Here is a 25,906-nt window from a genome sequence, read left to right as displayed (position 1 = left end):
TCAGAAGCTTCTAAAGCCATGACATCAAAGCCATGACATCATGCACAATGTAGATATCCTAACCGACTTGCCAAAACTATAGTTTGTTAACAAGAAATTTGTGGAGTGGTTGAAAACAAGTTTTAATGACTCCAACCTAAGTGTATGTAAACTTCCGACTTCAACTGTACATATGTCTAATAATATCAGACTAGTATTAGACATACTTGACTACTCAGACCTAATAACAGAGCATAGCCTCATATTAATTTTAGATTTTTATAAAGCATTTGACACAGTAGAGCATCAGTTCCTCTTCCACTCCCTTGAGACATTTGGGTTTGGGAATGTTTTCTGTAAGGCTATTAAGACTCTATACAAATGGTAACAGCTCTATCAAATTGAAGTATGGCACCTCACCTAGATTTGAGTTAAAGAGAGGAATTAGGCAAGGTTGTCCTATCTCTCCATATCTGTTTTTATTAATCACCCAACTTCTTACAAATTATTTAAATAATAGTCCTGTACAAGGTATTTCCATAGCTGGTAAAGAAATTATTATAAGCCAGCTGGCTGACGATACTGCACTTTTTCTGAAAGATGCTAACCAAGTTCCCATATCGATCAATCCCTTCCAAAGTGTCTGGTCTATATCTTGACATTAATAAATGTGAACTCATGGCTGTCAAAGATTGTGTGACACCTTCATATTATGGTATTCCAGTGAAAGAATGACTTACATATTTAGGCATAACCATTACTAAGGATCAGAAGTCTAGAGGCTTACTACATTTGAACCCTCTTATTAAAACCCCCAGAAGAAGCTAAAGCAATGGCTACAGAGGGACTTATCTTTAAAAGGAAGAGTCCTAATAACCAAGCCTGAAGGAATCTCTTGTCACGATCGTCGTATGGAGTGGACCTAAGCGCAGCGTGGTTGGATGGTTAAAATGCATTCTTCTTTATTTAATGAAGAACACTTAAACAAAAAAATTATAAGACGACCGTGACCGCTATATAAACAATGTGTTAACGTGCAACTAGACATAGACAATAATCCACGAAATACCCAAAGAAGATGGCTGCCTAAATATGGTTCCCAATCAGAGACAACGATAAACACCTGCCTCTAATTGAGAACCAATCTAGGCAACCATAGACCTACATAAACACCTAGATGGAAACAACTCCATAAATCTACAAAACCCATAGACAGTACAAACACTCTAGATGAGACAAAAACACACATATCACCCTCGTCACACCCTGACCTAACCAAAATATACAGTATAAAGAAAACAAAGAATACTCAGGTCAGGGCGTGACATCTCTAGGCTAAAATATGGAGCTCTATCATTATATCTTTATGGTAAAATAAGCAAGGAGATAGACCAGATGCTTTTCAACTTTCTGTGGAGAAACCATACCCATTACATTAGGAAACTGTTGTAATGAACACTTATGAGTATGGTGGGCTGAATTTTCTGGATTTTACTACCTTAAATAACACTTTTAAAATCAGTTGGATAAAACAATTCCTAAATAGACCCACTTCTATGTGGAATTCTATTCCTCATCATGTCTTCTCTACTTTTGGTGGCCTTAACTTCATGTTGATTTGCAATTATAATATTGACAAAGTTCCAGTGAAACCTTATTCTTTTCATCGGCAGGTTCTTGTCATGGTCCTTAATTTATAAGCATAATTTTTCTCCTCACAGATATTATATATGGAATAATCGGGATATATTGTATAAAAATACTTCTTTGTTTTTAGAATATTGGTTCCAAAATAATATTCTATTGGTAAGCCAACTTGTAAATGCAGAGTTTTTTTTACTTACTTACTTATAAGGAATTGCTTTTCAAGGTCCCTGTAACAATATAAATATTTTGCAATTGTTTTAGATGCCATACCCTCAGGTGTTTATTTATTATTCAGGAGCCTGTCAAGACCTGACCCTCAGAGCCGACCTTCCATTAACCCTGTTGACTCATCAGTAGGAAAGATTTGTTTGTCTTTTGTTCCATTCAACAACAGAGCGATACGAATCTTGTTTCACCAGGGTGTTATGTCATGCCTTATTGGAATGGTTTGATTGATAATATCGTTTGAAAAAAAGTTTGGATGTTGCCACTGTCAGGTTCACCTTGGGGTCATGATAGGGGCTGTACCAAATGTATTATAAGAATTGATTATGCTTATGTTGTATTAATAGAAGGGGAGTGGTTACAAGACCCCTCCCTCCTTACATTTATGGGGTACTGGGCTACAGATTAACAATATATATATTCATTATAAAGGTTTAATATTGTTCCACAGTACTTTCTAATCTCTGCCTCTAATAAAGAAACTGTCTGAGAAATGTGTGACTGTGAAGACAGAACTCTGCAGGGGAGTGTAAGAGATAAGAGACTAGTCAGACATTCCTCTATAAATCAACTAGAGGAGTGGACATTTATTGCTGAGCTTTTCGATAACACTAAAACTCTTGTTTTTATAGCTGTGTAGGCATGGTTTTGGTCTCATGAGTAGAAGGTAATGACGTAGGCAGTGACATCACTAAGATATATGACTGTAGGAATAATAAAACAACTCTGACCCTTTTCTATTTTGCAGAACTTACTCGGAAACATGTGCTATGTTCCCGTTGTCAACTTCTGTCTGCAATTGCATTAATAAAGGTTGTGTAGAGGTCTGTAATTTTTATCATATGTACACTTCAACTGTGAGAGACGGAATCTAAAACAAAAATCCAGAAAATCACATTGTATAATTTTAAAGTAATTAATTTGCATTTTTTTGCATGACATAAGTATTTGATCACCTACCAACCAGTAAGAATTCCAGATCTCACAGACCTGTTAGTTTTTCTTTAAGAAGCCCTCCTGTTCTCCACTCATTACCTGTATTAACTGCACCTGTTTGAACTCGTTACCTGTATAAAAGACACCTGTCCACACACTCAATCAAGCAGACTCCAACCTCTCCACAATGGCCAAGACCAGAGAGCTGTGTAAGGACATCAGGGATAAAATTGTAGGCCTGCACAAGGCTGGGATGGGCTACAGGACAATAGGCAAGCAGCTTGGTGAGAAGGCAACAACTGTTGGTACAATTATTAGAAAATGGAAGAGGTTCAAGATGACGGTCAATCACCCTCGGTCTGAGGCTCCATGCAAGATCTCACCTTGTGGGGCATCAATGATCATGAGGAAGGTGAGGGATCTCCCAGAACTACACGGCAGGACCTGGTCAATGACCTAAAGAGAGCTGGGACCACAGTCTCAAAGAAAACCATTACTAACACACTGCGCCGTCATGGATTAAAATCCTGCAGCGCACGCAAGGTCCCCCTGTGAGGACACCCCCGGACAGGGCCAAACAGGAAGGACATAACCCCACCCACACAGCCCTCACACCACTAGAGGGATATCTTCAACTACCAACTTACCATCCTGAGACAAGGCCGAGTATAGCCCACAAAGTTCTCCCCACTGTAACATGACTTTGTTGGGTAAAGACTCAAAAGAACAGAATGTGTCACCTCTGTTTCACCATGCACCCCACCGGGTCTGCGTCGCACCAAACAACAGGTGTCACAAACACTAGGAATCTTCAACATCAATTGCTCTACCTCCACACTTCCAAACGCTACCCTAGAAATCACTCCCTTCAATGGTGCCCTGTTCCTAAGAGCAAAGCAAGATACAGATCTTGCCCCATGTTGTGTTGCACAGAGCGCCCGCACCCTCTAGGCAGAATGTACACAACAAACATCACAAGTCCACTAGTCCACCTTCACCGGCTCAACAGCACTCATCTTTTCCATCCAACCTGATACCACAGATGGATCAGCATTAAAAGGCTTGGATCCATTTTCACCAGGAATCTCACTCCCACTGGGTCAATCTTAATCTTAACCACATCCATCGATGCAAGGCTCTGGCTCCAAGCTCCTCACCACAACTTACACCTCACTTAATTAAAATTTTCTTCATACACTTCCATTTCACCTTCAGAACTCAGTCTGGCAGACATCTCACTCTGTTTTTACTTGACCACCGTCTTCTTCGACACACCATCTCCCTTTTTATCAAAATCTTCATCAAATTCAAACTCTTCTTTCCTCCTTTGACCTCTTCTTCCTCCTCCATTCCTCCCCCGAAATCCACCTTTCCGTGTCCCTGGCCCAATATTCCTCTTCTCCCAGCTTTGCTAGCGGCCCGGTGGCATCTCGACGTAACTCCATCTCATAATAATTTTTCCATCTTCTTGGGGAAGTTCCATGTCAGAAATTCAATATTCATTCACCTCCAGATCTAGAACATCCTTCTTCTTCTGTGATTTTTAAAATAATTATACCATCCTACTGAAAATAAATGTAATTGAATGCCATGGAGAGAGCCTTCTCCAATTGTAGTCCTATATTACTCATCTCTCATACATAACGTGTGTCAAATAATGAAGAATAGCCCTGGGACGAGCACAGCGCAGCTCAGGAAGGCCTATATATAAAACAAATTCACATAGGTGGGGTTTTCATGGCCTGGATATAGTGTGTTTACAATGTGAATGAGCGAGACCGAGCCATTTTGGGATTCAATTTATTTGGATTCCCATTAGCTGACACCATGGTGACGTTTAGCTCGTAACATTTAGCTTTTAGCTGTGGCAGGTAGCCTAGCAGTTAAGACCATTGGGCCAGTAACCGACAGGTTGCTGGTTTGAATCCCTGAGCCGACGAGGCGAAAAATCTGTCGATGTGCCCTTAAGCAACCTAATTGCTCTGGATAAGAGCATGACTTAAATGTATTTGTGGCGTCCAACACACAAGTGTTTGAGAAACTTTTCCTTTGATGTCAATAGCCTACTGTAGTTATTTCCTGGAATACAAGCCTCTACAAACAACAGTAATGGAGAGGACATAGCTACTGTACAATAATATAGGACAATGAAGAACATTACACAACATTTTCAAAGAGACATAATAAGAGATGTTCACCTCTTTCATAGCCTATGTGTGTACAGTTGAAGTCCAGTCACGGACCAGGATGTCTTGCTCCCAGGCAGACTAAATAACTTTTTTGCCCGCTCTGAGGACAATATAGTGCCACTGACACGGCCCGCAACCAAAACATGCGGACTCTCCTTCACTGCAGCCGAGGTGAGTAAAACATTTAAACGTGTTAACCCTCGCAAGGCTGCAGGCCCAGACGGCATCCCCAGCCACGCCCTCAGAGCATGCGCAGACCAGCTGGCTGGTGTGTTTACGGACATACTCAATCAATCCTTATCCCAGTCTGCTGTTCCCACATGCTTCAAGAGGGCCACCATGGTTCCTGTTCCCAAGAAAGCTAAGGTAACTGAGCTAAACGACTCACTTCCGTCATCATGAAGTGCTTTGAGAGACTAGTCAAGGACTATATCACCTCCACCCTACCTGACACCCTAGACCCACTCCAATTTGCTTACCGCCCAAATAGGTCCACAGACGATGCAATCTCAACCACACTGCACACTGCCCTAACCCATCTGGACAAGAGGAAAACCGATGTGAGAATGCTGTTCATCGACTACAGCTCTGCATTCAACACCATAGTACCCTCCAAACTCGTCATCAAGCTTGAGACCCTGGTTCTCGACCCCGCCCTGTGCAACTGGGTACTGGACTTCCTGACGGGCCGCCCCCAGGTGGTGAGGGTAGGTAACAACATCTCCACCCCGCTGATCCACAACACTGGGGCCCCACAAGAGTGCGTTCTGAGCCCTCTCCTGTACTCCCTGTTCACCCACGACTGCGTGGCCACGCACGCCTCCAACTCAATCATCAAGTTTGCGGACGACACAACAGTGGTAGGCTTGATTACCAACAACGACAAGACGGCCTACAGGGAGGAGGTGAGGGCCCTCGGAGTGTGGTGTCAGGAAAATAACCTCACACTCAACGTCAACAAAACTAAGGAGATGATTGTGGACTTCAGGAAACAGCAGAGGGAACACCCCCCTATCCACATCGATGGGACAGTAGTGGAGAGGGTAGTAAGTTTTAAGTTCCTCGGCGTACACATCACAGACAAACTGAATTGGTCCACCCACACAGACAGCATCGTGAAGAAGGCGCAGCAGCGCCTCTTCAACCTCAGGAGGCTGAAGAAATTCGGCTTGTCACCAAAAGCACTCACAAACTTCTACAGACGCACAATCAAGAGCATCCTGTCGGGTTGTATCACCGCCTGGTACGGCATCTGCTCCGCCCACAACCGTAAGGCTCTCCGGAGGGTAGTGAGGTCTGCACAACGCATCACCGGGGGCAAACTACCTGCCCTCCAGGACACCTACACCACCCGATGTCACAGGAAGGCCATAAAGATCATCAAGGATAACAACCACCCGAGCCACTTCCTGTTCACCCCGCTATCGTCCAGAAGGCGAGGTCAGTACAGGTGCATCAAAGCTGGGACCGAGAGACTGAAAAACAGCTTCTATCTCAAGGCCATCAGACTGTTAAACAGCCATCACTAATATTGAGTGGCTGCTGCCAACACACTGACTCAACTCCAGCCACTTTAATAATGGGAATTGATGGGAATTGATGTAAAATATATCACTAGACATGTTAAACAATGCTACTTAATATAATGTTTACATACCCTACATTATTCATCTCATATGTATACGTATATACTCTACTCTATATCATCTACTGCATCTTTATGTAATACATGTATCACTAGCCACTTTAAACTATGCCACTTTGTTTACATGCTCATCTCATATGTATATAATGTACTCGATACCATCTACTACATCTGGCCTATGCCGCTCTGTACCATCATTCATTCATATATCTTTATGCACATATTCTTTATCCCTTTACACTTGTGTGATAAGGTAGTAGTTTTGGAATTGTTAGTTAGATTACTCGTTGGTTATTACTGCATTGTCGGAACTAGAAGCACAAGCATTTTGCTAAAATTGCATTAACATCTGCTAACCATGTGTATGTGACAAATACATTTGATTTGACGTCAGAAGTTTACATACACTTAGGTTGGAGTCATTGAAACTCGTTTTTCAACCACTTCACAAATTTCTTGTAAGTCGCTTTGGACAAAAGCGTCTGCTAAATGGGATATATTATTATTATTATTATTCTTCTTAAGAAACTATAGTTTTGGCAAGTCGGTTAGGACATCTACTTTGAGCATGACACAAGTAATTTTTCCAACAATTGTTTACAGACAGATTATTTCACTTATAGTACACTGTATCACAATTCCAGTGTGTCAGAGGTTTACATTAAGTTGACTGTGCCTTTAAACATCTTGGAAAATTCCCGAAAATGATGTCATGGCATTAGAAGCTTCTGATAGGCTAATTGACATAATTTGAGTCAATTGGAGGTGTACTTGTGGATGTATTTCAAGGCCTACCGTCAAACTCCGTGCCTCTTTGCTTGACATCATGAGAAAATACAAAGAAATCAGCCAAGTCCTCAGAAAAACAATTGTAGACCTCCACAAATCTGGTTCATCCTTGGCAGCAATTTCCAAACACCTGAAGGTACCACGTTCATCTGTACAAACAATAAACACCATGGGACCATGCAGCCGTCATACCACTTAGGAAGGAGTATTCTGTCTCCTAGATATGAACGTACTTTACTGAGAAAAGTGAAAATCAATCCCAGAACAACAGCAAAAGACATTGTGAAGATGCTGGCGGAAACAGGTACAAAGGTATCTGAAAGGCACCTCAGCAAGGAAGAAGCCACTGATCCAAAACTGCCATAAAAAAGCCAGACTACGGTTTTGCAAATGCAAATGGGGACAAAGATCATACTTTTTGGAGAAACGTCCTTTGGTCTGATGAAACAAAAATGGAACTGTTTGGCCATAATGACCATCGTTATGTTTGGAGGAAAAAGGGGGAGGCTTGCAAGGCGAAGAACACCATCCCAACCATGAAGCACGGGGGTGGCAGCATCATGTTGTGGGGGTGCTTTGCTGCAGGAGGGACTGGTGCACTTCACAAAATAGATGGCACCATGAGGAGGAAAACTATGTGGATATATTGAAACAACATCTCAAGACATCAGTCAGGAAGTTAAAGCTTGGTCGCACATGGGTCTTCCAAATGGACATTGACCCCAAGCATACTTCCAAAGTTGTGGCAAAATGGCTTAAGGACAAAAAAGTCAAGGTATTGGAGTGGCCATCACAAAGCCCTGACCTCAATCCTTTTGAAAATATGTGGGCAGAACTGAAAAAGCATGTGCGAGCAAGGAGGCCTACAAACCTGACTCAGTTACACCAGCTCTGTCGCGAGGAATGGGCCAAAATTCACCCAACTTATTGTGGGAAGCTTGTGGAAGGCTACCTGAAAAGTTTGACCCAAGCTAAACAATTTAAAGGCAATGCTACTAAATACTAATTGAGTATATATAAACTTCTGACCCACTGGGAATGTGATGAAAGAAATAAAGCTGAAATAAATTAGTCTCCCTACTATTATTCTGACATTTCACATTCTTAAAATAAAGTGGTGATCCTAACCGATTGATTGAATATGTCCGTAAACACACCAGCCAGCTGGTCTGCGCATGCTTTGAGGACGCGGCTAGGGATGCCGTCTCGGCCGGCAGCCTTGCGAGGCCACAGAGAAGGGGAGCCCACAGGCTTTGGTAGCGGGCGGTGTCAGTGGCACTGTATTGTCCTCAAAGCGAGCAAAGAAGTTGTTTTATTTGTCTGTTATCAAGATGTCGATGTCCGCGACTGGGCTGGTTTTCTTTTTGTAATCTGTGATTGACTGTAGACCCTGCCACATACGCCTCGTGTTTGAGCCGTTGAATTGCGACTCTACTTTGTCTCTATACTGACGCTTTGCATGTTTTATTGCCTTGCGGAGGGAGGCATTCATTCAAATAAACACATACAAGAACACACACATACATGTAATAGTGCCAGACATGCACACAAACATATACAGTTGGCATTACTGTTATGATTTTAATTGTCCTTGATGTCCTTTGTTTTAAATGTATTATTTTGTTTTATATTTTTTTTCATTGTTGTTTACTTCTGTCTTCCTTTCTTCTCTTTAGTTTATTCTCTTGGATGTTGGTGCATTGGGGGGTTCTTGGGGGCGAGGAATGGAATTATTTGTGTTTTTAAATGTTATTTTTCTTGGGGGGGGGGGCTGTGGGAGGGGTCTCGAATGGTTGAGGGGCAGCTATTGGGGAACTGTGTGTGTGTGGGGTTCACATTTTTTTGCCTGGTGGTAGATTTGTCAACGTGTCCTTGAGCAGGTCATTGAACCTGGATGCTTCTGTGTGTCGCTCTGAATGGGAATCTGTTGGATGACTGGTATGGTGTAGTTGTTGAGCAGCTTCACTGCAAGTGTATTGTATGTTTCGGATATATTCATTAAATAACAAAAATTATAAACTCGCTCACAGAGTCAGCGCATACATCAGCGTTGTTGTCTGAGGCTATCTGGAACACATCCCAGTCCACGTGATCGAAGCCATCCTAAAGCGTGGAATCTGATTGGTCAGACCAGCGTTGGACGGACCTGAGCAGGGCGTTTCCTGTTTTAGTTTCTGTCTATAGGCTGGGAGCAACAAAATTGAGTCATGGTCAGATTTGCCAAAGGCAGGGCGGGGAAGGGCTTTCTATGCAGTGGTTAGAGGAGCAATGATCCAGAATACTAGCAGCCCATGTCGTGCATTCGATATGCTGATAGAATTTAGGAAGTCTCGTTCTCAGGTTAGCTTTGTTAATATACATGGGATATACACGAGTGTGACTATAATCGAAGAGAATTCTCTTGGAAGATAATGTGATCGGAATTTGATTGTAAGAAATTCTAGGTCAGGTGAACAAAAGGACTTAAGTTCCTGTATGTTGTTGTGATTACACCATGAGTCGTTAATCATCAGTCATACATCCCCGCCCTTCTTCTTACCAGAGAGATGGTTGTTTCTGTTGGCTCGATACATGAAGAAACCGGGTGGCTGTACCGACTCTGACAACATATCCCGAGTGAGCCATGTTTCCGTAAATCAGAGAATGTTATAATCTCTGATGTCTCTCTGGAAGGCAACTCGTGCTCTAATTTCGTTCACCTTGTTATCTAGAGATTGGACATTGGCAAGTAATATGCTGTGGATGGTGTGCTCGCCTTCTGAGTCTGACCAGTAGGCCGCTCCATTTGCCTCTCTTGCGGCGGCCGCGTTGTTTTGGGTCAGCCTCTGGGATAAGATCCCATTTCCAGGGTGGAGGTCCGAACAAAGGATCCGCTTCTGGAAAGACGTATTCCTGGTCGTAATGTTGATAAGTTGTCATCGCTTTTATATCCAATAGTTCTTGCATCAAGAAGAGTGCATGCGTGCGTGTGTATGTGCAGTGGTGTAAAGTAAAAATACTTTCAAGTACTACTTAAGTCGTTTTTTGGGGTGTCTGTACTTTACTATTTATATTTTTGCCAAATTGTACTTTTACTGCACTACATTCCTGAAGAAAATAATGTACTTTTTACTTCATACATTTTCCAGGGCACCCATAAGTACTCATTACATTTTGACAGGAAAATGGTCCAATTCACACACTTATCAAGAGAACACCCCTGGTCTGCCTCTGATCTGGTGACTCACTAAACACAAATGCTTTGTTTGTAAATTATGTCTGAGTTTTGGTGTGTGCGTGCCCCTGGCTATCCATCAATAAAATACATTTTAAAATGGTGCCGTCTGGTTTGCTTAATATAAGGAATTTGTCATGGTTTATACTTAAGTATATTTAAAAACAAATACTTTAAGACTTTTACTCAAGTAAGATTTTACTGGGTGACTTTTACTTGAGTAATTTTCTATTAAAGGTATCTTTACTTTTATGCAATTACCTTTTCCACAACCGTGTGTGTGTGTGTGTGTGTGTGTGTGTGTGTGTGTGTGTGTGTGTGTGTGTGTGTGTGTGTGTGTGTGTGTGTGTGTGTGTGTGTGTGCGTGTGTGTGTGTGTTTGTGTGTGTGATGGGAGGGACCTAGGCTACAGCCAGGGAGTGGGCGGACTCGTCATATCATCATAACAACCTCCTTATAATTTTTCCTCTCTCTTACAACTCTCTGGAGGCAGAAGAGGAGAGAGAGGAGGGTTCTTCGAAAACAGGGACAAACTACTAATCCAGATTAAATAAACTACGAGCTCCACTAGTGTGTTTGTTGAAAGTCTCTGTATGTGCAATAACAAAAGACGGTAAAACAGAGGGAGCGACCTGTTAACGCCGGGAAAAGATCATTCGTTCGTTGTACCGAAGCCCCGTGGACATGGAGCGCTTATGCGGACCAAAGCTCCCGTTCTGGGTAAGTAGGGCTTGTCGGTGGCAGTCAGTAGAGTTCGCGGTTGTGATCACCTCGTGCATATCACAAGGATCTGAAACAAGGCCATTGCCTTGGCCTCAGTGTTTTCTCTGTGTTCCTCACATTAGATATAAGAATATTTGTTTCACTTTGTATAGTTGACTATTCTAGCAACGTTTCATGGTTCTTGGGTTTTAGCCTACAGTTAAGAGTACAATACCCCCATGTTGGCGATTTAAACATGACAACGAGCGCAGCTGAAATATATATATATATTATAAGACAAGGAAATAAATATTCGGTCCTGGAGGCTTTCATCAACTCAACCTGGAGCCTACCCAGTAAGCAAAAATATTTTGAAAATACGTATTTTGCGGACATTTGCTTTGGTCGTTGTTTCTAGGGCCAAATGTCAACAGTAAATAATTTCACTTTAATGTACATGTTAATGAAGAGAGCATTATTTCACGTTCAACAGTTTTTTATTTCCTATTTAAATAGCAAAATGGAGTTAATATTCTAAGTTTGCTGACACAAACAGAACACTTTAACTACAACAACATTTTCAGTAATGGTTACAGAAATGTTTTACTTCCTATGTAGTTGTTCGTCTACCAGAGTTAAATCCATTGACTGTAAATCAGCCTGAATAAAAACGTCTGTTAAATGACCAAAATGTACAAATGAACACTTGCAAAGCACAGGGGTATTATTTAAATTGGATCTGCCCCCAAACAAGACCAAATTTGAACCAATTATAGATGTCTTATGTTAGGTCCATATCAAAGCCTGTCCAGAGCGGACCAAAAAGCGGAATATCAAAATGTAATTGTTACAATGTTGATGAACATGTAACCAACCCTTTTAAATCCATTCATCTCTGTGTGAAACCACACAGTGACCTTAGTCAACCTGACCTTTTTAAAGTTCACAGCGCATGAGCACATTATAGGTCAACTGTGCTTGTCTGTGTTGGTATTATACTAGGCACCTGATTTCCCTCACTCTGGTGCGTATTCCACAAAAATGCCTTGTTTACGAGGTCACGAGAGGTGAAGACCTTAAGTATTTGTGCTGCCTGACTTTGCTTGGTCTAGGTTACTTAAAAATGTTTGGTAATCCCCCTGAACTCAGGGTCTTAGCTCTCATCGTATGAGAGCAACACATCACTAACAGGTCTTCACATTCAAGGACACATCCATCTTACATTTGGTTCCTTAAAATGTTTTGGGTCTTGGCAGTTGGTTGCCAGTGTTCTGCTCCCCAAAGTCAACAGGAGAACAGGCCAACACATTTCTGGTCCAGAGATTGTGGACTTTAGAGGTCTCAGTCGAGGTTAGGACTCTAATGCTGTACCTTACAAGTTCAACTAGTTCAACCTAAATACCCCCAGCCTATATAGACTCTTTATTGGTCTGTGTGTGTCTGACAGACAGTGGCATTGACGTTTCTTGGACTACTGTGCTGAGGGACAGTTTCTTTGCATATGTTGGTAATGCTCCAAAAGGCCATTTTGAAATACCTTGATTGCCTCTTTCACACAACTCTATTCATTATACCCATCAGCTGGGTTATGCTTTATAGGAGTAAGAGAGAGAGAGGCAGACTTTTGTTTATTATCTACTTCACTTGCTTTGGCCATGTTAACATGCCAATAAAGCCCTTGAATTGAATTGACGGACAGGGAGAAGGAGAGTGAAAGCGGGATGGGGTTGGCTGGGAAGTGAGAGAGAGGGATTTAGAGAACATGATTTCGGCCTTGATCACACATACAGCATCATTGCGTTTAAGTACACCAGATGTACATTCATTTCCAATGGAACGCTGCGTTTGCCTTGCAGCATTGCAGAGCGTTCAGTGTGGTGCATACAGGGCATTTGGGAAGTATTCAGACCCCTTCACCTTTTCCCAATTTTGTTGCTTTACAGCCTTGTTCTAAAATGGATTCAATGTTTTTTTCCTCATCAATCTACACACAATACCCCATAATGACAAATTAAACGGGTTAAGACATTTTTGCAAATGTATTAAAAATAAAAAACAGATACTTTATTTACATGCGTATTCACACCCTTTGCTACGTTACTCGAAATGAGCTCAGGCGCATCCTGTTCCCATTGATCATCCTTGAGATGTTTCTACTACCTGATGGAATTTACCACAGGTGGACTCCAATTAATTGGACATGATTTGGAAAGGCACACACCTGACAGTGCAAGTCAGAGCAAAAACCAAGCCACGAGGTCTAAGAAAATCCTGTCTCTGAGCTCTAAGGACAATTTTGTCAAGGCTCAGATCTGGGGAAGTGTACCAAAAAATGTCTGCAGCATTGAAAGTCCCCAAGAACACAGTGGCCTCCATTCTTAAATGGAAGAAGTTTGGAACCACCAAGACTCGGGCAAGAGCTGGCCGCCCAGTCAAACTGAGCAATCGGGGGAGAGGGGCCTTCGTTAGCCACTCAGTAAAAGGCACATGAAAGCCCACTTGGAGATTGCCAAAGGGTACTTAAAGGACTCTCAGACCATGAGAAGCAAGATTTTCTGGTCTGATGAAACCAATATTGAACACTTTGGCCTGAATGCCAAGCATCCCGTCTGGAGGAAACCTGGCACCATCCCTACGGTGAAGCATGGTGGTGGCAGCATCATCCTGTGGGGATGTTTTTCAGCGGCAGGGACTCTGAGACTAGTCAGGATCGAGGGAAGATGGACGGAGAAAAGTACAGAGAGATCCTTGACGAAAACCTGCTCCAGAGCACTCAGGACCTCAGACTGGAGTGAAGGTTCACCTTACAATGAACCTAAGCATACAGCCAAGACAGCGCAGGAGCAGCTTCAGTACAAGTCTTTGAATGTTCTTGAGTGGCACAGCCAGAGCCTGAACTTGAACCTGATTGAACATCTCTGGAGAGGCCTGAAAATATCTGTGCAGCGACGATCCCCATTCAACCGGACAGCTCTTGAGAGGATCTACAGAGAAGAATGAGAGACACTCTCCAAATGCAGGTGTGCCAAGCTTGTAGCTTCATACCCAAGAAGACGCAAGGCTGTAATCGCTGCCAAAGTTCTTCAACAAAGTACGGAGTATATGGTCTGAATACTTGACTGTCATTTTTTATATTTGCAAACATGTCTAAAACTTTTTGATTTGTCATTATGGGTATTGTGTGTAGATTGAGGAAAACAAACAATGTAATCAATTTTAGAATAAGGCTGTAACGTAACAGAATGTGGGAAAAGTCAAGGAGTCTGAATACTTTCAGAATGGATAAATCAAAGGTATATGTCAAATTGTACGCGTAGACGGCTTGACAGAAATGGTAGCAGAAGGTGAATGTTGAACTTTTTTTGCACACATATCCAGATGATGCTGCGTACCATTTTGCCCGATAACGCTGTAGGTGTGTTTGAGGCGTTAGATTAACACAGAAGCACACAGGGCATATAAGGTTCCCCATGTCCCGCGCCCCTCCCCTTAGCTTCATTCTCTCCGCTTTCTCTGCTCTCACTCTCTATCGATCTCAGATCTTAGATGGAGTCCTACAGAGTGTGTAGCATGTGGCATGTGCTCGTCATACCAATGATGTTTTCAGCAAACAAACAAGTATGATGTCTGACCAGAGCATGTCATTCTCTCCCACCACTCTCCCGTTCTCTCTCTGTGTGTGTGTGTGTGTGTGTGTGTGTGTGTGTGTGTAAAGTCAATATACAGTATGTTACCTCCTTTTTTCAGTAGACTAACCTAGTTCTTAAGAAACCTTATGCTGTGAGAACAGACAGACAGACGGAGAGGAGAGAAAGAGAAATAGAGTGCATGTGTGTGAGAGGGAGATCTGAAGGGCTTTAGTGCAGTAGTGGCTAAGGCCTAATTTGAAATGAGTTCAAGGTGGTTTTAGGCTCGTAGGCTAGGAAGGATTACAGTAATGTCTTTGACACAGGAGGACAGCGTGTAACTCCACCCCTAAAGCTTTATTTTACAGATACGTAGTATGGTTTCAGTTTTTCACCACTTTAATTCCCTATATGCTGCAACAGGTGTACTGTTGACATGCGGTAAAGCTCATCCTTTGGTTCACTCCTGTCACAAATCATAAAATTGTGAGCGTTAAAGTAACTGTCCAGTGAAAATCTCATTTTTAAAAGTTCATATTTTGTTAATTCATATACATAATTTGTTGACTCATCCTATACTTGCATTTGAGGGAAAACTTTTTTTAAACCCATCTCAAACATACCGTTAAAAAAGTTTGCCATTTCCTCAGGAAGATGATGTCATCACACACTCCAGCCACATGAGGTCTAGCATTGTCTTCCATTAGGAGGAACCCAGGGCCAACCGCACCAGCATATGGTCTTACAAGGGGTCTGAGGATCTCATCTCGGTACATAATGGCAGTCAGGCTACCTCTGGCGAGCACATGGAGGGCTGTGCGGCCCCCCAAAGAAATGCCACCCCACACCATGACTGACCCACCGCCAAACCGGTCATGCTGGAGGATGTTGCAGGCAGTAGAATGTTCTCCACGGTGTCTCCAGACTGTCACGTCTGTCACGTGCTCAGTGTGAACCTGCTTTCATCTGTGAAGAGCACAGGGCGCCGGTGGCAAATTTGCCAATCTTGGTGTTCTCTGGCAAATGCCAAACGTCCTGCACGGTGTTGGGCTGTAAGCACAACCCCCACCTGTGGACGTCGGGCCCTCATACCACCCTCATGGAGTCTGTTTCTGACCGTTTGAGCAGACACATGCACTTTTGTGGCCTGCTGGAGGTAATTTTGCAGGGCTCTGGCAGTGCTCCTCCTGCTGCTGGGTTGTTGCCCTCCTACGGCCTCCTCCACGTCTCCTGATGTACTGGCCTGTCTCCTGGTAGCGCCTCCATGCTCTGGACACTACACTGACAGACACAGCAAATCTTCTTGCCACAGCGCGCATTGATGTGCCATCCTGGATGAGCTGCACGACCTGAGCCACTTGTGTGGGTTGTAGACTCCGTCTCATGCTACCACTAGAGTGAAAGCACCGCCAGCATTCAAAAGTGACCCAAACATCAGCCAGGAAGCATAGGAACTGAGAAGTTGTCTGTGGTCACCACCTGCAGAACCACTCCTTTATTGGGGGTGTCTTGCTAATTGCCTATAATCGGAGTCCTGTGTGGCTCAGTCGGTAGAGCATGGCGCTTGCAACGCCAAGCGTCGTGGGTTCGATTCCCACTGGGGCCACCCATATGTAAAAGTAGTGGCCCCAGCCGACTTGTAAGTCGCTTTGGACAAAAGCGTCTGCTAAATGGGATATATTATTATTATTATTATTATTTCCACCTGTTGTCTATTCCATTTGCACAACAGCATGTGACATTTATTGTCAATCAGTGTTGCTTCCTAAGTGGACAGTTTGATTTCACAGAAGTGTGATTGACTTGGAGTTACATTGTGTTGTTTAAGTGTTCCCTTTATTTTTTTGAGGTGTGTGTGTGTGTGTGTGTGTGTGTGTGTGTGTGTGTGTGTGTGTGTGTGTGTGTGTGTGTGTGTGTGTGTGTGTGTGCATAATACATAATATATCTACGTGTGTATATACACTGAAATTTCAGGCAGTCTATTCAAACAGCTCATACACTAAAAGAGCACGATCATTATTTTCACAATTTCACAGTATTATTCCAACCTCCGTGTGGAGACTCGTGTGTGTGTATACGTATGTGTGTATACGTATGTGTGTATACGTATGTGTGTATACGTATGTGTGTATACGTATGTGTGTATACGTATGTGTGTATGTGTATGTATGTATACGTATGTATGTATACGTATGTATGTATACGTATGTATGTATACGTCTCCACACTGAGGTTGGAATAATACTGTGAAAATAATGATAGTGCTCGTTTAGTGTATGAGCTGTTTGAATAGACTGATTTTTCTTTCTCATTTTGTCTGTCATAGTTGAAGTGTACATATGATGAAAATTACAGGCCTCATCTTTTTAAGTGGGAGAATGTTTGAATAGCTGTTTGAATAGACTGCCTGAAATTTCAGTTTGTTTTTGGTGGGATGGAGTTTTGGCCTGCCTGGTGACATCACCAGGGGGTACATTAGTTAATAGACCAATAAGAAGGAGAATTCCAAACCTCTCTGCCAATAACAGCTAATTTTCAGTTTTCCCCTACCCTCTCAGACCACTCCGACAGTCCAAGCAAAATTCATGATTGAGAAATTGCTTTTTGCTAAGAAGCTATTTTTGTTTGACCATTTTAATTTATGAAAAATCACAGTAATGCATCTATTTGTTACCTAGTAACTCTTTAATTTTGAGATAAAAACGGTTGCATTGGACCTTCTATTTAATAGAAATCAGGAAACACTCTAGAGTTACTTTAAGGCCATACAGTTTCAGCTCCATTGAGGGAAATGGTTTTCCGAGCAGCAACTAATATTACATTTCCCTTCTTTCTACAACACTCCATTTCATCAGGTATAGCAAGACTGCTGGTCTATTGAGATTATGTATAACCACAATCTTACTGTAATCTTTCTTAATTCTAAAGTGACCCAATTATTCTGTCCTGACTGGCAATTTGTAGTTGTTGAGTTATTAAATAAATATTGTGTCATGAAGGGCCAGTTTCTCAGACATCATGGAGCCTGGTTTTTAGTCCATAAATAGAGGCTTAATCTGTGTCCAGGAAACCGTCCCGAAGAATACACCATGGATGTTTTAATTGGTAATTTGTTGATCTTTTGTAAATGTTCACCTTACTTTGATAAAAATATTTTGTCAAGGATGCATCTTGTCATGTAGAGTTCCCCATATATGTTTTTTTGGTTAATTAATGACCAGTGAAACATCCATGGTTGTGTCCAGTAAACCTGGCCTTTATTACACAATGGGGACTAAGAGGTAATATTTCTATTGCTAGGACCCTGTTCATGTTGCTCACATCTATTTTATTTGTGTTATTTTCATGAATTAATTCATCCATCGTTTCTGTCTTGTGAGGGAGTCAAAGCACTGATAATAAACTAACAAAGGATGTTTTCAAGAAAGGAAATCAGCCCTGTGCTGGGTTAGCTGAATGACTCATCTAATCACTGCCAGCTCCATGCTCCTAACCTTTCCCTTACGTACAGATCTTATTAGCATTCAGTCACTGTATGTAATGGAAGTGTGCTCTTTTTCCTTTGTCATCTATTGATGTCCAAACGCTAATGTTGTCTGTAATTATGTTTGCACATTTATTTCCTATTGTTGAGAAATGTCGACTTTTCAGTCTTGCTGTTTCTGAAATGTAACTTTTTTACCCCCTCAGTTTACACTTCCTCGCCGTGGCTTATTTTCTTTCCTCAATAGCAATGTTTTCTGAACTCTTGAGATTCTGCTGATCTGGAAAAACATCAGGAAATGAGATTTGCTGACTGTACGATCATACTCATACCTCCAGAATGACCACAGTTTCACTGGGGCATCTTCTCATGAAAATAAATATGAAACACACTTACATACGTTTTACTATCCTTGTGGGGACCAAACAGTTGATATTTTCCCTAAGTCTAACGCTAATTGCCCTTCTAGCAGTTGTGCCTCTTCTCCACGACCCCTACTGCATGCCTGCAGCCAGGTCTCAGACCCAAACAAAACATACAGCATGGCGACAGGCACTTCCTCTTTTATCAGGGCCTATGTATAGTGGTCCTCCTTAGACATACAGTTGAAGTTTACTTACACCTTAGCCAAATACATTTAAACTCAGTTTTTCACAATTCCTGACATTTAATCAGAGTAAAAATTCCCTGTCTTAGGTCAGTTAGGATCACCACTTTATTTTAAGAATGTGAAATGTCAGAATAACAGTAGTGATTTATTTCAGTTTTTATTTATTTCGTCACATTCCCAGTGGGTCCGAAGTTTTCATAAACTCAATTAATATTTGGTAGCATTGCCTTTAAATGGTTTAACTTGGGTCAAACATTTCGGGTAGCCTTCCACAAGCTTCCCACAATAAGTTGGGTTAATTTTGGCCCATTCCTCCTGACAGAGCTGGTGTAACGGAGTCAGGTTTGTAGGCCTCCTTGCTCGCATATGCTTTTTCAGTTCTGCTCACAAGTTTTCTATAGGATTGAGGTCAGGACTTTGCGATGACCACTCCAATACCTTGACTTTGTTGTCCTTAAGCCATTTTGCCACAACCTTGGAAGTATGCTTGGGGTCAATGTCCATTTAGAAGAACCATTTGCAACCAAGCTTTAACTTCCTGACATTTTTTTAAATGGTCGAATTTATAAACTAAACTAAAGATGTCTTGAGATGTTGCTTCAATATATCCACATAATTTTCCTCCCTCATGATGCCATCTGTTTTGTGAAGCGCACCACAACATGATGCTGCCACCCCCGTGCTTCACGGTTGGGATGGTGTTCTTCGTCATGCAAGCATACTCCTTTTTCCTCCGAACATAACGATGGTCATTAAAAAAAAAGTACAATCTTTGTCCCCATGTGCAGTTGCAAACCGTAGTCTGGCTTTTTTTATGGAGGTTTTGGAGCAGTTGCTTCTTCCTTGCTGAGCGGCCTTTCAGGTTATGTCGATATAGGACTCGTTTTACTGTGGATATAAATACTTTTGTACCTGTTTCCTCCAGCATCTTCAAGTTCCTTTGCTGTTGTTCTGGGATTGATTTGCACTTTTCGCACAAAAGTACGTTCATCTCTAGGAGACAGAACGCGTCTCCTTCCTTAGTGTATGTGAACTTCTGACCCACTGGAATTGTGATACAGTGAATTAATTATAAGTGAAATATTCTGTATGTAAACAATTATTGGAGAATTACTTGTGTCATGTACAAAGTAGATGTCCTAACCGACTTGCCAAAACTATAGTTTGTTAACAAGAAATTTGTGGAGTGGTTGAAAAACGAGTTTCAATATCTCCAACCTTAGTGTATGTAAACTTCCGACTTCAACTGTAGATCTAGGATCAATTTACCCTAGCCAAGTCTTACCCTTAACCATTAAGGGATGGAATGAAAAACTGACCTTAGGTCAGTGTCTACGGGCAACTCCCGGTACAGTAGTTAATAGCTCATTTCCCCAGCAGAGAGCTCTCTGGTCTAACACGGAACAGATGGTGCTGTGCACAATAATTCTTTAACATTTTTTTACAACCTCAGACGATTTCATAACATCCAGCCTAAAGAATGTTGCCCCTAACACCACTTACTAGTAGAAAAGTGAACTTTCAGAGATGGTTCACATTTCTTTGATTACTTTATTATTATTGAAAACTTCCACTTTTTCAGATGAATGAATTCAGACTAATTCTGTAAGGAACCAGAGTACCACATCCTTTGGCGTGTTCTACTTTAAGTAGAAAAGTGAGCTTTAAAGACACGATTCAACAGTCTTTGATTCTAAACTCTGAAGAACATCATCTGTGAACTCTACCTGACCGTGGTTGTCAGTGTTTACGGTGTAGTGCTAACCATCTGGTAGGGCTTACAGAACCCCCCCACACAACACATCTGATTAACAAAACATCTCCGGTTTACTTACTATCTGGTTATAATGTATGGAGGGGGGAGAGTGAGTATAGTCTGTACAGACATGCTGGCTCCTTTTAATAACTTTTATGCCAACATTAAGTTCATACACCAAACATTATGTTCATGCAACATCATACAAAGTAATTAGATGCCTATCGTTCATAACGTATGTTGAATGCTCATTAGATGCTGTAGAGACAATCCCTCTGACAGAAATCATAAGGGGCACATTTAACTTGAGTCGAGAATGAGATGTCGATTTAACAAGGCAGCGTTTTGCTGTACTTCACGTCAGATTCCAATCACACACATATCAGTCAAATCAATGCGATCTTCCAATGCCAACAAAACAAATCCACTGAGTGTACAAAACATGGTATTTGCACGAGACTGGCCAGGTGAAAGCTTATTGATTTCACTTGTTAAATCCAATTCAATCAGTGTAGATGAATGGGGAGGAGACGGGGGTTAAATGGGGTTAAAGAAGGGTTTTTAAGCCTGGACACAATTGAGACATGAATTGTGTGACATCCAGAGGGTGAATGGACAAGACAAGAGATTTAAGTGCCTTTGAACAGGGTGGTATTGTTCTGAGGGCAAAAAGGAGAGCAACTCAATATTAGGAATGTGTTCCTAATGTTTTTTGTACACTCGGTGTAGATAGCTCATTACTTTTCGAAGCATCATGGGGAAATTGCACACTTACCATAACCACTGATTAAACTTGATACCCAGAACCAAATCAGCTACTGTTAAAGGGACATTTCTAAATTGTTCCACTTCATATTCATCATCTCCAACTCCACCCCAACATCGACATGTGTGAAAATTGCTTGTTTCTATATTTGGTGACCAGATCTTCATTAGGGCTGGACGATATATCAAATTAATTTGATATATTTGAATGGATGTTTTTGCGCGATATTCCAAATACCTGTATCGTAAGAATCAAGTTTTTGTTATTTTTTTCTTTTTATGGGCGTTTATGCCCGCTTGTTCTCATGCTCTATTTGTGGTCTCGTCTCCTTCACTGTATATATTGAGAGATGCACGTCTCCTCCCTAATAATGGGAGTCCTTGTCCCAAAGGCGGGAAGACGGGCAATGAGTTTACATCCAAAATTAGCCCATAGAAACACATTGGCCTTATATCTTGGACAGATTTGAGCTCTTTTAGATATTTCGCCTCTTCCTCTATGGTTTACACACACACCAAGCCCCTGCCTCTCTCGCCAACAAAGTTGAGAGAGATCACATCTTCCTCTCTGACAAGTGGTTTCAACTCGCTGTTTGCATTTGAGGTTTGGGCCAACAGAATGGGTCAAATGGACACAAACACATTGAGACATTATTTTACTGTGATGGAGGAGAAGTTAACCTTTCCAACGATACCCTTTTATGTGTCAACTACTCAAATTGCACACAGAGCAGACACTACTAAAACAAGAGTATCAATGAACATTGATTCTGGAAAATTAATGATCAGTTTATCGCTCAGGGCATTGGGATACCACGTACTGCTAGCAGCATTTTAACCAAATACTGTTATACTAGCTGTCTAGTTTGTTTTATAAATGTGCAATAAGCATAAAACACAATTGTATAAGGAATTGGCAACTTGTTTTCAATTGGCAACTGATTTCAACATCTGAACAAAGTGGACAGGCTAACATGCTTTTCAAACAGTCGTAGACAGACAGAAGGGTGTGTTCATAACAATTCAACTGTTCAACCTTGTTAGCTAGAAAATACTGTAGATCCAAGTTGGCTAAACTTGAAATATAAAGATTAACTGGCTAATCACTAGCACATGGGCTTGAGAGATTGTTGATGAAACCTGTGTTAATTTTCTATAGCCTAATGCCTGCTACAAGAAGTTATCATTAGTGAATGTGCATTATGCATGGTTCTAGTTAAATTTATAAGACAAACGGGCATTTTCATAGACAGACTGCCAGATCAGCGATTATTGCAACAAAAGAAATGCAGGTTAAACCTATTTGGATAAAATCATTGAATTATTAGTGGGTCTTATGGTTGTGGGATGCTTATATTAAGCCTAGGTGTAACTTCACAAGCCCTGAATTCATTAGATTATTGCTGGCTGTTTGAAATGCAGTGTATGTGACCTTTTAATTGTACAACAATGCTTATTTAGAGAGAACATAAAAAAAGATATACACTACATGGCCAAATGAATGTGGACACCTGCTCGTCGAATATCTCATTCCAAAATCATGGGCATGAATATGGAGTTGGTCCCCCCTTTGCTGCTATATCAGCCTCCACTCTTCTGGGAAGGCTTTCTACTAGATGTTAGAACATTGCTGAGGGGACTTGCTTCCATTCTGACACGCGCATTAGTGAGGTCGGGCACTGAGGTTGAGGGACTAGCCCTGGCTCGCAGTCGGCGGTCCAATCCCAAAGGTGTTTGATTGGGTTGAGGTCAAGCCTCTGTGCAGGCCTGTCAAGTTCTTCCACACTGACCTCAACAAAACCTTTCTGTATGGATCTCACTTTGCTCACGGGGGCATTGTCATGCTGAAACAGGAAAGAGCCTTCCCCCAAACTGTTGCCACAAAGTTGGAAGCACACAATCGTTTAGAATGTCATTGTATGCTGTAGAGTTAATATTTCCCTTCACTGGAACTAAGGGGCATAGCCCGAACCATGAAAAACAGGCCCAGACCATTATTCCTCCTCCACCAAACTTTATGGTTTCCATTATGCATTGGGTCAGGTAGCGTTCTCCTGGCATCTGCAAAACCCAGATTTGTCCGTCGAACTGCCAGATGGTGAAGGGGGATTCATCACTCTAGAGAACGCGTTTCCAATGCACCAGAGTCCAATGATGGCAAGCTTTACACCACTCCAGCCAACGCTTGGCATTGTGCATGGTGATCTTAGGTTTGTGTGCGGCTGCTCGGCCATGTAAACCCATTTCATGAAGCTCCGAACGATCAGTTCTTGTGCTGATGTTGCTTTCAGAGGCAGTTTGGAACTCTGTAGCGAGTGTTGCTACTGAGGACAGACTATTTGTTACCCGCTTCAGCACTCGCGGTCTCGTTCTGTGAGCTTGTGTGACCTACTTCGCGGCTGAGCTGTTGTTGCTCCTAGACGTTTCCACTTCACAATAACAGCACTTACAGTTGACAGGGCAGCTCTAGCAGGGCAGAAATTTGAACTGACTTGTTGGAAAAGTACCATCCTATGATGGTGCCATGATGAAAGTCACTGATCTCTTCAGTAAGGTCATTCTACTGCCAATGTTTGTCTATGGTGATTGCATAGCTGTGTGCTCAATTTGATACACCTGTCAGCAACGGGTGTGGCTGAAATAGCTGAATCCACTAAATTGAAGGGGTGTCCACATACTTTGTGTGTGTATATCCTGAATCGCACATGTTTCACATTTTTTTTAAAGATATTTAGGCCATGTCGCTCAGCCCTAATCTTAATGCGGATTTTAGAATATGCGCATGAAGAAAATATGCGCATTTTCGCTAAAGTTTTCATGTACTGAATACAAAATCTAAAGTTCAATGTTTTTCCATCACATTTTCAAATATACTAATAGTTTTGTCACAAAAAAGCTTGAGGATGAGTTGGATATTTGAATCAGCTATCAATTTTGAGCTCTTTTCAAATAACTGTGGTTGTGTCCTGAATGTATTTTCCACTTAGATGTGAAAAAACTACCCATGATAAGTGGTCTCATTCAGGATGTTCCCATGAGAAGCACACTGCTCAGTGATCATAGCAATTTCTTCTGGGCTTATACAGTATGCTTAACTTATTTTGTCATGTTTTGAAGATTGTGGTGTCATTGTGAGGTTCAAATACATTTTATCTCCCCATGAAACACCTTTAGTGTACTTATCAAAGGCCCATTATCAGTGTACAGGGGCCCATTATCAGCAACCATCACTTCTGTGTTCCAATGGTGCGTTGAGTTAGCCTTTTTAAAATGACCAACTTGGATTAGCTAACTCAACGTGCCATTGGAACACAGGAGTGACGGTTGCTGATAATGGGCCTCTGTACGCCTATGTAGATACTCCATTAAAAATCTGCCGTTTCCAGCTACAATAGTAATTTACAACATTAACAATTTCTACACTGTATTTCTGATCAATTTGATGTTATTTTAATGGACAAAAAAATGAGCTTTTCTTTAAAAAACATGGACATTTCTAAGTGACCCCCAAACTGTTGAACAGGTATGTGTGTTACTCCGCAAGCATTTCACACCAAACTCAACACCTGTTGTATTTGGCAATATTTTTTAACCTTTTATTTTACTAGGCAAGTCAGTTAAGAACAAATTCTCATATACAATGACGGTCTAGCCCGGCCAAATCCTAACCCGGATGACGCTGGGACAATTGTGCACCGCCCTATGTGGGGTTTTGATTTGGTGTTGAAACCACACAGTGAATATCGGAGATAAAAGCTTTGGGAGAGTGAAGTTTCACATTCCATTTAGATGGCTTGTGTGTTTAGATTTTAAAGTTGAAATCCATTAGTTCTGGAATGCCCTGTACTTTCCAGTCATGGGCCCAAGAGAACAGAATACTCATTCATATATTCCTTCCTTTCTAGTACTAGTCTACTGTATCTCTATTCATCATCCCACAACACGATTAACCTGTTGGGGACAAATTAACTACAAATATAACATCTTAATTTGATCACTCTGTTGTCACAGAGAATTTTCCTGCACAGCATTAAATGCAAATTGTAGTGTATTTGATGTTCAAAGTCTTCTGAAGTTTTTAAAGTAACTGTCCAGTCAAAATCTCACTTCAAAAGTTCATATTTGGTTAATTAATACCAAAATAATGCTGTTGACTCATTCTACACTCATATTTGTGGCCAAAACATAAATAGAACCCCCCTCCCACGGTATACGCCAACACCATTCCACACAGAGGAGGGGGGGGGGGGGACAAATCTGTCATCAGCATCTCGGAGATGAGGCCTTCCCCAAACTATTCAGTAAAATTGCATTCTCTCTCTGTCATTCAGTTAAGCCTG

At 41.7% G+C, this 25,906-nt stretch overlaps 1 protein-coding gene across 5 annotated transcripts in view; it reads left to right on the top strand.

Moving 5' to 3' along the window:
- The first annotated feature begins 11,075 nt into the window (after window positions 1-11,075).
- The window catches only part of abcc3 (ATP-binding cassette, sub-family C (CFTR/MRP), member 3), a 58,302-nt gene continuing 43,471 nt past the window's right edge, over window positions 11,076-25,906 (top strand). For 3 of the 5 annotated variants that reach the window (XM_064950583.1, XM_064950584.1, XM_064950582.1), the window contains exon 1: window positions 11,080-11,343. In XM_064950583.1, the coding sequence (XP_064806655.1) occupies window positions 11,308-11,343 (36 nt within the window). In that variant the 5' untranslated portion in view covers window positions 11,080-11,307. Of the gene's footprint in view, window positions 11,344-25,906 lie in introns of all 5 variants that reach the window. The other 2 variants (XM_064950585.1, XM_064950586.1) reach the window with 1 other exon arrangement.

Source organism: Oncorhynchus masou, chromosome 31 (genome assembly GCF_036934945.1).
Source record: "Oncorhynchus masou masou isolate Uvic2021 chromosome 31, UVic_Omas_1.1, whole genome shotgun sequence".
In the NCBI taxonomy this organism is placed as follows: Eukaryota; Metazoa; Chordata; class Actinopteri; order Salmoniformes; family Salmonidae; genus Oncorhynchus; species Oncorhynchus masou.
The sequence above is the reverse complement of the archived record's forward strand: the minus strand, read 5'-3'. Positions and strand labels throughout refer to the sequence as shown.